Below are 12,920 nucleotides of genomic sequence, written 5' to 3'. Positions count from 1 at the left end.
ACTGCGGCTTCATTTTTCTTGTGTTCTTGATTTCCATCTTACTGCTGTTAATCTTAAGGGCCCTGTTCTTTCCCCTGCTTTTACCAACTGCTGTATTTCCTGCTGACTAATTTAAAGCCACTGCTGCCAGTTCATGACTTTTTAAGCTGCGTTTTTACTCCTTCACTGTCATTTTTGGTCCAGAATTAATTTTTATCGTAAAAATTTGAATTACCTTTTTCCTGGGGGCAGCAGCAACTTCATTCGAGGCTATTTTGGTTTTTATTCACAGTAGTTCATTTGTACTCTCTGTCCTTGATGGCCTGGTTGGCATCTCTGGGAACCTGTTCCATGCTCATGCCAGGGCTGGCAGTGACCCCTGGAAATTTGGGAAGCAGGAAAACCCTGATTTACAGAGAGTTACAGTAATTTCACCATTATAAGCTGCACCATTTTGACTAAAATTTTGGTCCAAACCCAAAGTGCGGCTTATAATCAGGTGTGGCTTATATATGGACAAAGAACAAAAAGTTGCTGTTTTAGTTTGGAGGACAGGTGTCTGCTGAGAAAGGCAGGAGCTTCTCTTTGAAATGGAGAATGTAAACCTCCTCCCTCCAAATTATTATAATTTTGAAATCAAGGGGCTCTCAGGCAAAGATATGGGAATTAGGAATAACAGTTCTTTACTAGGGAAATTAAAATAGAAATACAGCACTACAAAGAAACAAACCCCAAACCCTGACACAGTCAGAGTACAACCTGACACCCGTCAGGCAGGGTGTTGGCAGCAGTCCCATTCCATGGTGGCTGCATCCTCCTGCAGTGACAGATGTGGCTCAGTTGGAGCAGTGCTCCTGTACAAGGTGCAGTTTCCCTCTGGAGCTCCAGTGGTGATGTGGAGCAATCCGGTTTTCCTCTGGAGTCCAGTGGAGAAAGGGGCTCCCTTAGTGTCCCAAAACCTCTGTTTTTATCTTGGTAAGAAATGTTGGGCTCTTCCCCCTGGCTGGAGCAACTCCCAATGGGATGCAGTAATTTTATCAGTGCCACAGTGGGACTCAATGGCCATGAGCAGAAAATGACTGGCTGGAGGAAGGATGGGTTGTGAAAAGATAAAGAACAATGCCCTGCCTGGTTTCAATGGATGGCCCATTAGCAGAATATCTCCCATGGAGATCAGGATCACTGCCCCCACCCTCAACAGATGGTGATAGAACAGATGCCTTTTATCACACCCTGTATTGTAACCCCAGACAGTTGCTGACACCCGGACTTGCGGTTTATAATCATGAAATTACTGAATTCTAAGTGCACAGAGGCAGGGCTGTGTTCCACCTTCACACCTGCCAGCATCTCCCAGCTTCTCTTGGAATGACCTCACATCTTTTCTGTCTCAAGCTCCTTGCACTGCCTTCCAGTGGGAGTAGGAAAATCTGGGAGTTTGGAAGTTTGAAATCTGGTGGAAGAAAGCTTTCAGATGTGGAAGGTGCATTTTGATGGATGCAGGCAAAACCCACCCAAATAATGGGAATTATGAGCTGTTGAAAATTGCCTCTTCCCATCTGTTTTCTGGCATGCTTGGCTCTCAGATCCGTCCATTGAGCACTGCTCCTGATGGATTTAGAGAGATAATTATTTGCTGCTGTTTTTCCTTCATCAGAGCATCCTTTTAGAGCAAGTTATCAGTGGAATGGGGGCCTGGGGACGCAGGGCTCAGCCTGCTCCCTCTGATGTTGATCCCTCCCAGCCCTCAATGCTGCACAAGCACTGGAGCCCAATGACACATGGAGTGCACAGGGAATGGAGACAGTGGGAATTGCTCTGGGTGTTTGTTCAGCCATGAATTGTGGCAGTCATTACACTCATGTAACACAGGGAGGCTTTAGAAAAGATTTCCTAGGAAATAATGGCTCAAATCCCTACTTTAGCTTTCCTTCCAGGCACATCCCTGGCACAGGGTGATCTGGATGTGGTTCTCATGTGCAGATGGTTCAAGGGGCTCTTTGGGAGGAGTTGCAGGTGACAATGTTTTTTTCAGACTTCACTGTACAGCCTCACATCGTGCTTCCTGTTTTCTGTCAAAAATTCATGTGCTGATTACAGTGATTTGTCTTCCTTGCATTTCCTTGGTCAGGGGCTTGGAGCACAAGTCTCATGAGGAGTGACTGAGGGAGCTGGCAGGGCTCAGCCTGGAGAAAAGGAGGCTCAGGGGGGAATTTCTCACTCTCCACAACTCCCCAACAGGAAGGTGCAGCCAGGTGGAGATCAGGCTCTGCTCCCAGGGAATAAGGGACAGGACAAGGGGAAATGGCCTCAGGCTGGGCCAGGGGAGGTTTACATTGGATATTAGGGAATGCTTCTTCACAGAAGGGGTGATCAGACATGATCAGCAATGCCTGGAATTGTTCAGTGAATCCCTGGACTCTGCACTTGCTGTGGCCCTGGCAGTGCTGGGTTGGTATTTGGCCTCGAGGACCTCAGAAGGCTTTTCCAGCCTGAATGATCCCAGCCTGTTTCAGTGCTGCCCTGGCTTTTTTGGCAGATCAGGTGCCTGCAGACACAGTGATTTTGGGTTATCCTTGCCATTCACTTCACAAGAACAAACAGTGTTCCAGCTTCAGCTCCCTGCTGCAGCTCAGGTTGCTGGGTGAGTCCTGATACAGCCTGAGCAGCAGAAGTGAGCTGGGACATGAGGGAATCCGAGGTGGCAGGGACAGATGGAGCAGTGGAGCAGAGCTGGAGTCACAGGCTGGCACTGCAGTCCCTGAGCCCTGCTGGTGACAGCACCGAGGGGCTCTGCTGTGGGGAGGGGACCTCGCTTAAATGGAAAAAAAATTCCCTTTAGCAAAGGGAAAAGGGAATATTTTTCCCAGTCTGCTCCTGCAGACGATTCCTGGACCTTGAGAAGTGGAGGCTCAGTTGGTTATAGGCAGCTGGAGTGGCAGAAAAGCAGCTCAGTTCCCAGGGAGTGTCTCTGAGGATGGGATTCCTGTGCTTCTGGTCCCTCCTTCCAGTACTTGACTCCCTCGTGGTGAAAACCATTCTTGTGTCAATCTGGAATTTTCCATGTGCCAGCTGAAGTCTTGCCCTCCCTCTGAGCTCTGGCTCCACCTTCCTCACACCCTGCAGGCAGCAGCAAGGGCTCTCCTTTGCCTTCTCCTTTCCAGGCTCACATCCATCCTCATCCTCTCCTTGTGCTCCAGCTCCTTCCCTGGAGCCTCTTCTTGTACTGGGGAGCCCAGACTGGAACTGCTCTTCATTGCCAGTGCACTTGGGAGGTTTTTTGGAGGAAGGTTGGTTCTCCTTGGGTTTTTCCTTTCCCAGGCATTCAGGGCATTTTGGGAAGCACAGGTGGACATGCTGTGCCCTTCCCAGGCCATGCTGCCTCCCCACAGGCCAGGAAGGAGAGGTTCTGTGCAGCTCCCCCAGTGACTCAACCCACCACAATGGCCCATTTGAATCACCCTTCTGCCAGCTCTGCTCAGCCCCGAGGGCTGACACACACACAGAGCACTGTTGTCATCTGGAAAGTGGCTGCTGGCACCGAACCAACTGGCACTTTGAACTTGTCCCAACTGGGTGCTAAGCAGCGTTAAAATGTGATGATTAAACATGGCCACTTCCATTCCCAGGGCTTGCACCCACCTGGAGGGGGTCTGTGTGGGCTGGGAGGGCTCTGGGGCTGGGGGAAGCCAGGGCAGAGCAGTTTGGGGATGGAACCATTGGCTGCACACTGGGGCAGGTGGGGGTTCCTGCACAGACCCCTGTCAGGCTCTGAACTGCTCCTCCTGCATTTGAGACAGGAGAGGAGACAGGGCAGGTACAAACACTGCTCTCAGGGCATGGGGAGGGACAGCTCTGTCCTGGGTTTGATCTCACACCTGGAACTGCCTGCTCTGTGCTGGGGGTCTGTGCCATCCCCAGCAGGGACACTGCCAGGGGTGACCTCAGACTGGCACCAGCACAGGACAGCTGGGGACACTTGAAGGGCTCTTGTCAAGGAAAAGCTCCTTTTTTTGCTTTCCTGTTTCCTTTAGGATTAAAGTTGTTCTCCTCAGGCTGGAAACATGGAATGTTTGTCAAGTTTACGAGGGCTTTTAGAGAGGCTTTTAGAAAGAACATCCTATCCCTTCTTTTATAGGGCTGAGATAAGATTATCTTTGTTTTAACACCAATTAAAGCAGGAAGGGTTTATAGGATTAGGGGTTTTCCATCAGTGCAACTTTGATGTCACCACTTGCCTGCTGGGTTTGCTCCTTTCCCTGTGTTCAGTCCTTGGGAAGGGTTCTGTGATGGTTAACATCCCCTCCCTGCCCAGACACAGCTCTCCCAGGCTGAAGCTTTGGGGAACAATTAAACAAGACCAAACAAAGTAACAAAACAGAGCTGGTGGAGAAAGCTGGCTCAGAATGGTCCTTGTGTGAGTCTGCAGTGCTTCAGTGTTTACATCTGAGACAAGGGATGTGCTGCTGGCCTGAGCAGAGTGTTTAAAATAAGAATATAAAATCATAGACTCCCGGAATGGTTTGGGTTGGAAGGGACCTTAAATCCCATCCCATTCCACCCCTTTCACTATCCCAGATTGCTCCAAACCCTGTCCAGCCTGGCCTTGGACACTTCCAGGGAACCAGGGGCAGCCACAGCTGCTCTGGGCACCCTGTGCCAGGGCTGCCCACCCTCCCAGGGAACAATTCCTGCCCAATATCCCATCTGTCCCTGCCCTCTGTCCATTTGAAGCCATTCCTCCTTATCCTGTCTCTCCATCTCCATCCCTTGTCCCCAGTCCCTCTCCAGCTCTCCTGGATTCCTTCAGGCCCTGCCAGGGGCTCTGAGCTCTCCCTGGAGCCTTCTCCTCTCCAGCTGAACCCCCCCAGCTCTCCAGCCTGGCTCTGGAGGGGCTCAGCCCTCAGAACATCTCTGTGGCTTTCTCTGGACTCAGTCCAGCAGCTCCTTCCTGTGCTGGGGCCCCAGAGATGCAGGCAGTGCCCCAGCACTCCCCTGCTCCGTGCAATCACCCCAGGCCATTGCCCAGCTCCTGGTTCCCTCTGTGAGTGCCAGACAAGCTTTGGAGGTGGCACTGTGCAGTGTCCTGCTCCCCCCTGCCTGGCACTGGGATTGCTCCTGGCCAGCATCACCTGGCATCCCTGGGCTGGGGAATGTCCTGCTCCATTCCTGAGCTGCTGAGCCTGGCCTTGGAGCAGCTGCAGGAGCCAGGAGTCTGAAGGGACCTGCTGCCAGCAGCACTGTGCTCCTGAGCTCTGCAGTCACCCCCTGCTTTCATGGAGGCTCTGAAGTGTGCACTGAGCTGAGCCTTGGGGCTGCAGCCTCCCCTGCTCTACAGCAGCATGGAGGACACACAGATCCATCTCTCCTTGGGGTAGAACCAGAGAATCATGGAAATTTGAATCCAGCCATAAACCCAGCACTGCCAGGGCCACCACCAGCCCATGTCCCCAGCTGCCACATTCACATGTTCGAGCTCTTGCAAGGATGGTGACTCCACCACTGCACTGGGTAGCCTGTGCCAGTGCCTGGCCATCCTTTCCAGGACAAAATTTTCCTTAATATCCTATCTAAATCATTTGAAGCTGTTTCCTCTTGTTCTTCTGCTTGTTACCTGGGAGAGGAGACTGACCCCAGACAGGGCCAGGGCAGTGCTCTCCCTTTGTGTGTGGATGGCCCTGGCAGGATAAATGCTGGATTATGGCTTTCTCCATCTGTACCCTGAGGATGCTGGCAACATCCCAGTCCCCCATGCTCAGACAGGGACAGAAAACTTTCCATTTCTCTTTAAGAGCCCGTGACAGGCTGGGGAGGCTGAAGCAGGTGAGGAATTCCAGGCGTTTCTCTGTGACAGCAAATCCCATCAGCACTGATGGATGTCCCTGCCCCCCAGCAGGACAGGGGGGACTCACAGGTGTGTTGCCCACAGGTGTGCTGGGCTCACCAGATGCCTGAACTTGGGAGCAGTGCTGGAAGGGAGGGAGGTGACCTTGTGAACCCTGGGAAGCTGCGAGGGGGAATTTGCTGGGAAGGCCCCTGTAAGGCTCTCAGAGCAGAGAGCTCAGCTCTGCTGCTGGAGCACAGCACTGGAGAGAGCAGGGCTGGGCTCAGGCTGGTCCTGCCCAAGGCTGGGGATACTCTCAGGGCAGCAGGGAGCTGTTCCTGCCTGGATTTGGTGTGTGATGAGCACTTTGTCCCATGGTGTCCAAAGGCTGGATCCTTGATCCTTGGGCTTGGCCTGGCTCTGTGGAGCTTTGGCCAGAGGTCAGGGTATATTTGCTCCTTGCCAAACCTTCCAGTGTGGTCTGTGGAATCTGTTTTGGGGAGTTCCCAGAGCAGGGCATCACTCTGCCCTGCCCTGTCCTCTCCAAACTTGTGTGACACCCCAGTACTGAGGTCCTGTCACAGCCCTGCTCTGTTCCAGGACTGCCCCTTAACCTGGGGACCAAGGGACACAGGAGATGATGCTGAGAACGAGATGAGAGCTCCTAAACTGCCCTGAGTGGACAAGCAGGACACATGGGAGTCCTTGTCAGGGCACTTGGGCAGGAACCTGGGCTGGAGCTGGGGGTAGCTGAGGTGGCTGCTGGGGAGCACCATTGCAGGGATTGTGGGGTTTGGAGTGCTGGCACCTCCAGCTGTGAGCAGAGCAGCAGTGGTGGGACCCAGGTGATCTCCTGGAGCTGCTGGGGGGTGCAGGGTGTTGGCCCAGTCAGTGGGGACATGTGTGTAAGCTGAGAGATGCTTCTGCAGCCTGTGCTGTCTGCTTCCATCCCTGTCCCATGGAGAACGATGAGGTTAAACAGGAACATTTGCATTGGGACCATTCCCTTTATTGACAATTCTGTAATCCACATCATGGAGGTTCTCCTCCAGTTAATCTCATTTAACCCTCTTTTCCCTCCTGTATTTCCCTCCCCTTCTCTCCAAATGCTGTCAGAGCTGTTGGCAGTGACAGCACCTGGCAATGGCATTAATTGCTTATCTGAGGATGAGGTAACAGCTCAGGCTGTTAATTAAATTTATCCCTAAGGAAACCAGAGGACCTGTGCAGCCCCAGGAAGGGAGAGTGCAGAGAACTGGCATTTCCAGGTCCCAGCTCCTTGCTCTGTCCAAGCTTAGCAGCCAGCTCCAGCATCCCAAGGGCTTGGGTGTCACCTCCTGCCTTCTCTCTGAGTCCTTCCCTGCAGGACTCTCCAGGCTGGGGACACCAGGGGAGAGCTGGAAGTGGATCCAAAGGCAGCATTGCTGCTTTGGGCTGTCCAAAGGCCACCCTTTCACTCAGAGGACAAACCCCATCAGGGACAGCAACAAGCAGAGGAGGGACAAATGTACGAGTGAGACTTGTTTGGATGCAGAATTGAAAACAAGGGTCAAGGTGGAGGGACAGAATGGAGCAGAATATGGGAAAAGTGACAATGTCAGCACCCACCTCCTCTTCCAAGCAGGGTGTGGTTGATGAAAGGGAAAAGGGGGAAATTCAGAGTTGGTTAGATATAATAGTTCTGCACAGACTATCATAAATGGCTTTAAAATGGAAGAGAGTAAATTTAGATGGGAAATTGGGAGGAATTGAGGGTGGCCCTGGCACAGGGTGCTCAGAGAAGCTGTGGCTGCCCTGGGAGTGTCCAAGGCCAGGTTGGATGGGGCTGGAAGCAGCCTGGAACAGTGGAAGGTAATTGAACCTGAGATGAGCTTCAAGGTCCCTTTGAACCCAAACCATCCTGCCATTCCATAATTCCATTAAATACCCCCCACAGCACCAACAGCAGAGAGCCAGAAGTGCTGCTCAGGGGGCTCTGGGCTCTCTTGTCCAATGTCTGTCTGCACTGGGGCTGCCACCAGCATGAGCTCAAGGCAGCCGTGGAGTCCTGCTCCATCTACCCCAGGGTGGGACTCTGCCACCCCTCTCCCAGGTCAGCTCCATCGTTTGGAGAAGGAGTTTTCCATAATGTCCTGTCTGAGCTTGTGGTCTCTGTCCTGTGTTGCAGCACCCTGAGAGGTGTTGGAGCCTTCAGCAGGTGCAGTTAGATCCCCCCTTACCCCAGTAGCCCCAGTTACCCCATCCAGCTCTTCCCACCTCTCCTACACCCTGGGATGACCATCGTGGTGATGCTCCACTGGACTCTCCTGCTTTCCTGTATCTCACCCCAGAGCTGGACAACCCTAGCCCAGCCATGGCAGCATCCCCAGTGCCTGGCTAGGGAAAGGGATCCCTCAATGTCCTAACCATGCTCCTCCTGGGAATTGTTATTTTTTCTCTGTGAGATCATATCTGTGGGACTCATTTTATGTGGGTTTGGAGAGGGAGCAGCTCTGTGGTGTGGGGCCAGAGCACCCACAGGATTTGTGGGGTGATGGGGGTGCCAGTGGGAGCAGGGAGGGTTGGGGGGCTGGGACCCAAAGAGCATAGAGAAGGGATCCCAAAAGCATGGAGAGGGACCCCCAAAGCCACAGAGGCAGGATGTGGCCAAGGGGAGCAGCCCTGGTCCTGCAGCAGCAGGGAAGCTGCAGAGCCAGCCCCCAGCCCCCAGCCCCGGCCCCGCAGGGAGAAAGGAGCCAGAGGGGAGATAAGGCTGGGGATTTAATGCTCCTGGCAGATCCTGACAGCCAGGGCTGCCTGCTTTCCATCAGCCTTTAAAAATGCTTTGCTGCAGTTCAGGGGTCCTTGCTGCCAGGAGAAACAGGGCCAGGCAGAGGGGGTGAGGAGAATCCTTCCCTCCTCAGAGCCCTCAGCATGGGCTGAAGGTGCCATTTAGGAGCTTTTATTGCAGGAGGGAGCTGTTTGCTCAGAGCTGTTTGCAGGAGGGGCTGGGATGGACTCTGGGGGCCAGGGCAGTGTGGGATGCAGGGGAGCTGGCTGGAGCCTGCCCAGCTTGCACTGAATGAATTAAATGTTGGTTAGAGAGAGGCAGTGAGACACAGGAACCCTGAGCAGCCCCTCCTGCACCAAAAGCTTTCCCTGAGCCCTGGGATGCCTTTCCCTGCTGAGGGGAAGCTTGGTGCCAGCAGCAGAGGTGGCCTTGCCTCCCACATCCTGCAGGGAGGGCAGGATTCTCCATGGATCCTTCTCCTGGATTCCCTTCCCTTCAGGAGCTCCCTCCAGATCCTTGTGGGTCCCCTCCAGCTCAGTTCATTCTGACTCCCAAAGCACATCCCCTGCCATGCCCTGGGAGGGAGTGAAGGGGATGCAGGGAGCCTGGTGCTGCTCAGCATTGCCAGCCCTGTTGGAGAGAGCCCCAGCCAGAGCTGCAGGCTGCCTGCAGAGCCATGCCCCAGCCATGCCTGCATCTGTGCAATTAAAGGTCCATCTGTTCCTGTGAGCCCCTGTGAGCATCCCCTTGGTGCTGGAAACTGCTGCAGAGATGGGGGCAGAGCCACTGGCACCCAAATCACCCTCCAGGGATGAAAGATGCTTGGATAAAGTAGAAATTTCTGTGCTTTCACTGTTTCAATTCCCTCTTTCCAAGCAGGAATTTCTAGGGATGTCCTTGCTGCAAGCCTAAGCAAAAGCAGCAATGTCCCAAAGCTGCTGTCACCTCCCAGGGCAGAAAACTGGGGAGTCCTCATGTCTGTGTCAGGTTGGAGATCAGGAAAGGTTCTTTCCCCAGAGGTGCTGGCACTGCCCAGGCTCCCCAGGGAATGGGCACTGCCCCGAGGCTGCCAGAGCTCCAGGAGTGTTTGGAAAACGCTCTCAGGCACAGGGGGGATTTTTTAGGTGTCTGTGCAGAGCCAGGAGTGGGACTGATGATCCCTGGGGGTCCCTCCCAGCTCAGGATATTCCCTGATTCTGTGATGTTGGTTCCAGCACATGGGGAGAGCATTCCCATTGGTCAGGCAGGAGGGGTTTTAGCCCCTGTGTGAAGATTCCACTTTGGATTTGCTGTTTGCTCTGGAAACAAGAAATTGGGTGGATTCCTAAAGAAAATCTGTTTTCTTACCCAGAGGAAGATCTGGAGGGAGCAGAACAGTTTTGAACACAATGTTCTTTTATTTTACTGCTGGAGGTTGTCATTACTTGAGAAAAACAAATCAATTTAAAAAAGGACTTTGCATCAAATTCCAGTGATTTTCCTGTCTTTCCACATGATTTCAGAACATTTAACTTTGGAGAAGTTCTGATTTTTCCAGGATTATTTTATGCCATGCAGGACCTACTGGGGAGGAAACTCCTGGCTGTGTTTTGGTGGCTCATGGAAAGAGTTTCAGAGTGCCAACTTGGTATTTTTGAAGAACAACCACTGAGGCTCAATTTTTATTCCTCTCCAGCCTTTGACCTGTTCCAGGGCCAATGTGGGGAATGTTTTTATCCCTTGGAGTAGTCACTCCACAGCCTGGGCACTTTTTGGATCTCTCACTGTCTTGATGCAGAGAAGCATTATAGGAAAGTAGCTGCTTTTAAAATAAACCTCAGGAAGGTGAGAGAGGCCCCTGTCTGAAAGCACCCTTGCTGGAATGACCCTGCATTTCACCTGGGCTGTCAGATGAGAGCAATTTGATGTGTTGGTCTTTTGTGTGTGTGAAATACTGGTATTAGTGCAGGAAGGCTGTTATCATGTCCCCATCGCTCGTGGGGAATGCAGAACTGCCCAGCCATCACCTCTGCCAACAGCTGGACTCCCTCTGAGATGGGAGTGGGTCAGGAATGGACTCGAGGGATCAATGCAGAGATCCATGAACATGAGGAGAATCCTGGTTTTCAGCAGCTCCTTTGACCATAAGAGTGCAAGCAGGAAGGCTGATGGAATTTTTCTGTAGAGCTTTCCTCATTGGAAACTCAGGATAATTCTGGAGGAAAGGAGATGAAAACTGGAAAAAACCCACCCAACCTTCTTTTTTAACTTTTTACCCAAATAACAAATAGCTACTTCTCAGCAATGGCTTTTGCCCACAGCAACCCCAGTGAATGTTTTTCCCAGGCTGTTTTCTGATCTGCCTCATTCCTGGGAGCCTTGGCAGGTGACTGAAGAAGTTTGTTTAACTTGTTTTAGCACAGGAACCACCTGCCTCCCCCCAGGCCCTTCAGGCTGTGTAGGAATGAGCAGCAGCAGAGAGTCACACCAGGAGTAACCACACAGGAGGAGCAGTCTGAGCTGAGCTTTTCCTTGGGATCTGGTGATCCCTGGCCTTGGAAGGGACTTTGTGGTGTTGAGAGCTTTTATCCATGAGTGTTCATTGTGGATATGATTTTATCTGATCACAGTGTGGTCCAGCCTTCACCACCACCCACCCCATGTCCCACCTGTGGGGCTGGACACACGTGGGGTTGAGTGGCTGCTGCTTATGGAGCAGCATATTATTATCTTCTTCACCTGTGAGGGGCTCAGAGCCCTGGAGGGAGAGCCCAGCTCACTGTTACTGCTCAGCAGAACCAACAGTTTATTTGTAATATTGAGGCATAAAATCATTAAGGTTGGAATGCCCCCCTAGGATCATTGGCCCAGCATTGCCATTTCCCCAGGTGACACATCTACAAAGTCATGAAGACAAAACTCTGTGGAGAGTTGCAAAAGGACCCTGTGAGATACAGGGGAGTGAGAAGGCAGCTGGGATTCAAAAGTCTTGAGGTGATACAAATGGGAGAAAACAACCGCAGGTTCATGGGATGGTGGAATTACAGAATGGTTTGGGTTTGGAGGTGCCTTAAAGACCATCTGCCAGGGTCTTCCAGTAGAGCAGTTCACACAGACCTGCCAGAGATGAGCTGGGAGCTGGCCCAGTGTCCCTCACAGCTCAGATCTTGGGGCTTTCACAGTCAGTACAGTGGTGATTAAAAAATAATGTGGGCATTGCTGAAAAAAAAAAGGATATAGTGAATGTTGTTATGCAGTGTGGAGCATGACAGAGATTTGGACAATTCCAGAGGTCCTGGCCAAAGCAGATGGTGATTGAGTGTCCATCAGCAGTGGAAATGTGGGATGGCATCAGGAATGGCAGCTTGGCTTCAAAGCACAGAGCAGTTTCTTCCTGCAGCATGTGGTTACAGCACAGGGCTCTTTATGGGAATACAGGTGCAGGACATTTGTAGGAAATAAAAAAATGAGTGGGTGACACAGTGGGAGAAACACCACATGAGGTATTGAGTGCAAGGAGCTGTGTCTTAGAAAGGAGTGGGGAAGTGTTGTGGGCAACAACCCACACCTGGTTCCTGCCCTGCTGCTCGGGTGGTTGTGATGCAGTGGAATATCCTGACTTGGAAGAGACCCACAGGGATCAAATCCAGCCCTTGACCCTGCACAGACCCCCCAACAATCCCACCCTGGGCATCCCTGGTGTCCAAACCCTCCTGGAGCTCTGGCAGCTTCCTGCAATCCCTGTTGTGCACTCATGGCTGGTGAGCAGGGACAGAGGTGTCCACATGGGGACCCATCTCTGCAGCCTCCTCAGGGCCTCCCAGCAGCTGCTGTGTTCACCTCCATTGTCAGGATTTTCTTTGGACTCTGCAGAGCTCCAGGGATTTTTTGGCAGCAGTGCTGGGCTCCAGGCATCCCCCAGCCCCCTTCTCAGTGCTGACCTCTGCTCTCCTTCCTTTGCAGGCTGCCCCTCGGGGACATTCAAGGCCAGCCAGGGGGATGAAGGCTGTGTGCACTGCCCCATCAACAGCCGCACAACCTCGGAAGGGGCCACGAACTGCGTGTGCAGGAATGGATATTACCGGGCAGACGCTGACCCCGTGGACATGCCCTGCACCAGTATGTGGGGCTGGGCAAACTGGGAGGGCACCACAGGATGGGGAAAGGAGCACTGAGGGATGCTTGACAAAGGTGTCTGTCCCAGTGGGGTTTTGGGGGACACTACACAAACTAACTGCTAAATTTTGTCAGGGCTGTCACACGATTTAGCCTGGGCTAAGAGGACTGGTTTTATTGTCCAGCTCACTGCACACATCCCTGACACCATGACAGGCACTCAGCTCGTGCAGAGTCCTGGTGGGGATGGGG

General features: G+C 52.6%; 1 protein-coding gene across 4 annotated transcripts in view; it reads left to right on the top strand.

Annotated features, from left to right (window-relative positions):
- EPHB2 (EPH receptor B2) overlaps positions 1–12,920 on the top strand; it is a 128,210-nt gene that overhangs the window by 70,194 nt on the left and 45,096 nt on the right. For all 4 annotated transcript variants that reach the window (XM_033079582.2, XM_033079580.2, XM_033079583.2 and 1 more), the window contains exon 4: positions 12,516–12,671. In XM_033079582.2, the coding sequence (XP_032935473.1) occupies positions 12,516–12,671 (156 nt within the window). The remainder of the gene's footprint in view (positions 1–12,515; positions 12,672–12,920) is intronic.

This window comes from Catharus ustulatus, chromosome 24, assembly GCF_009819885.2.
Source record: "Catharus ustulatus isolate bCatUst1 chromosome 24, bCatUst1.pri.v2, whole genome shotgun sequence".
Classification (NCBI taxonomy): domain Eukaryota; kingdom Metazoa; phylum Chordata; class Aves; order Passeriformes; family Turdidae; genus Catharus; species Catharus ustulatus.
This window is presented reverse-complemented; position numbering and strand designations above follow the sequence as displayed.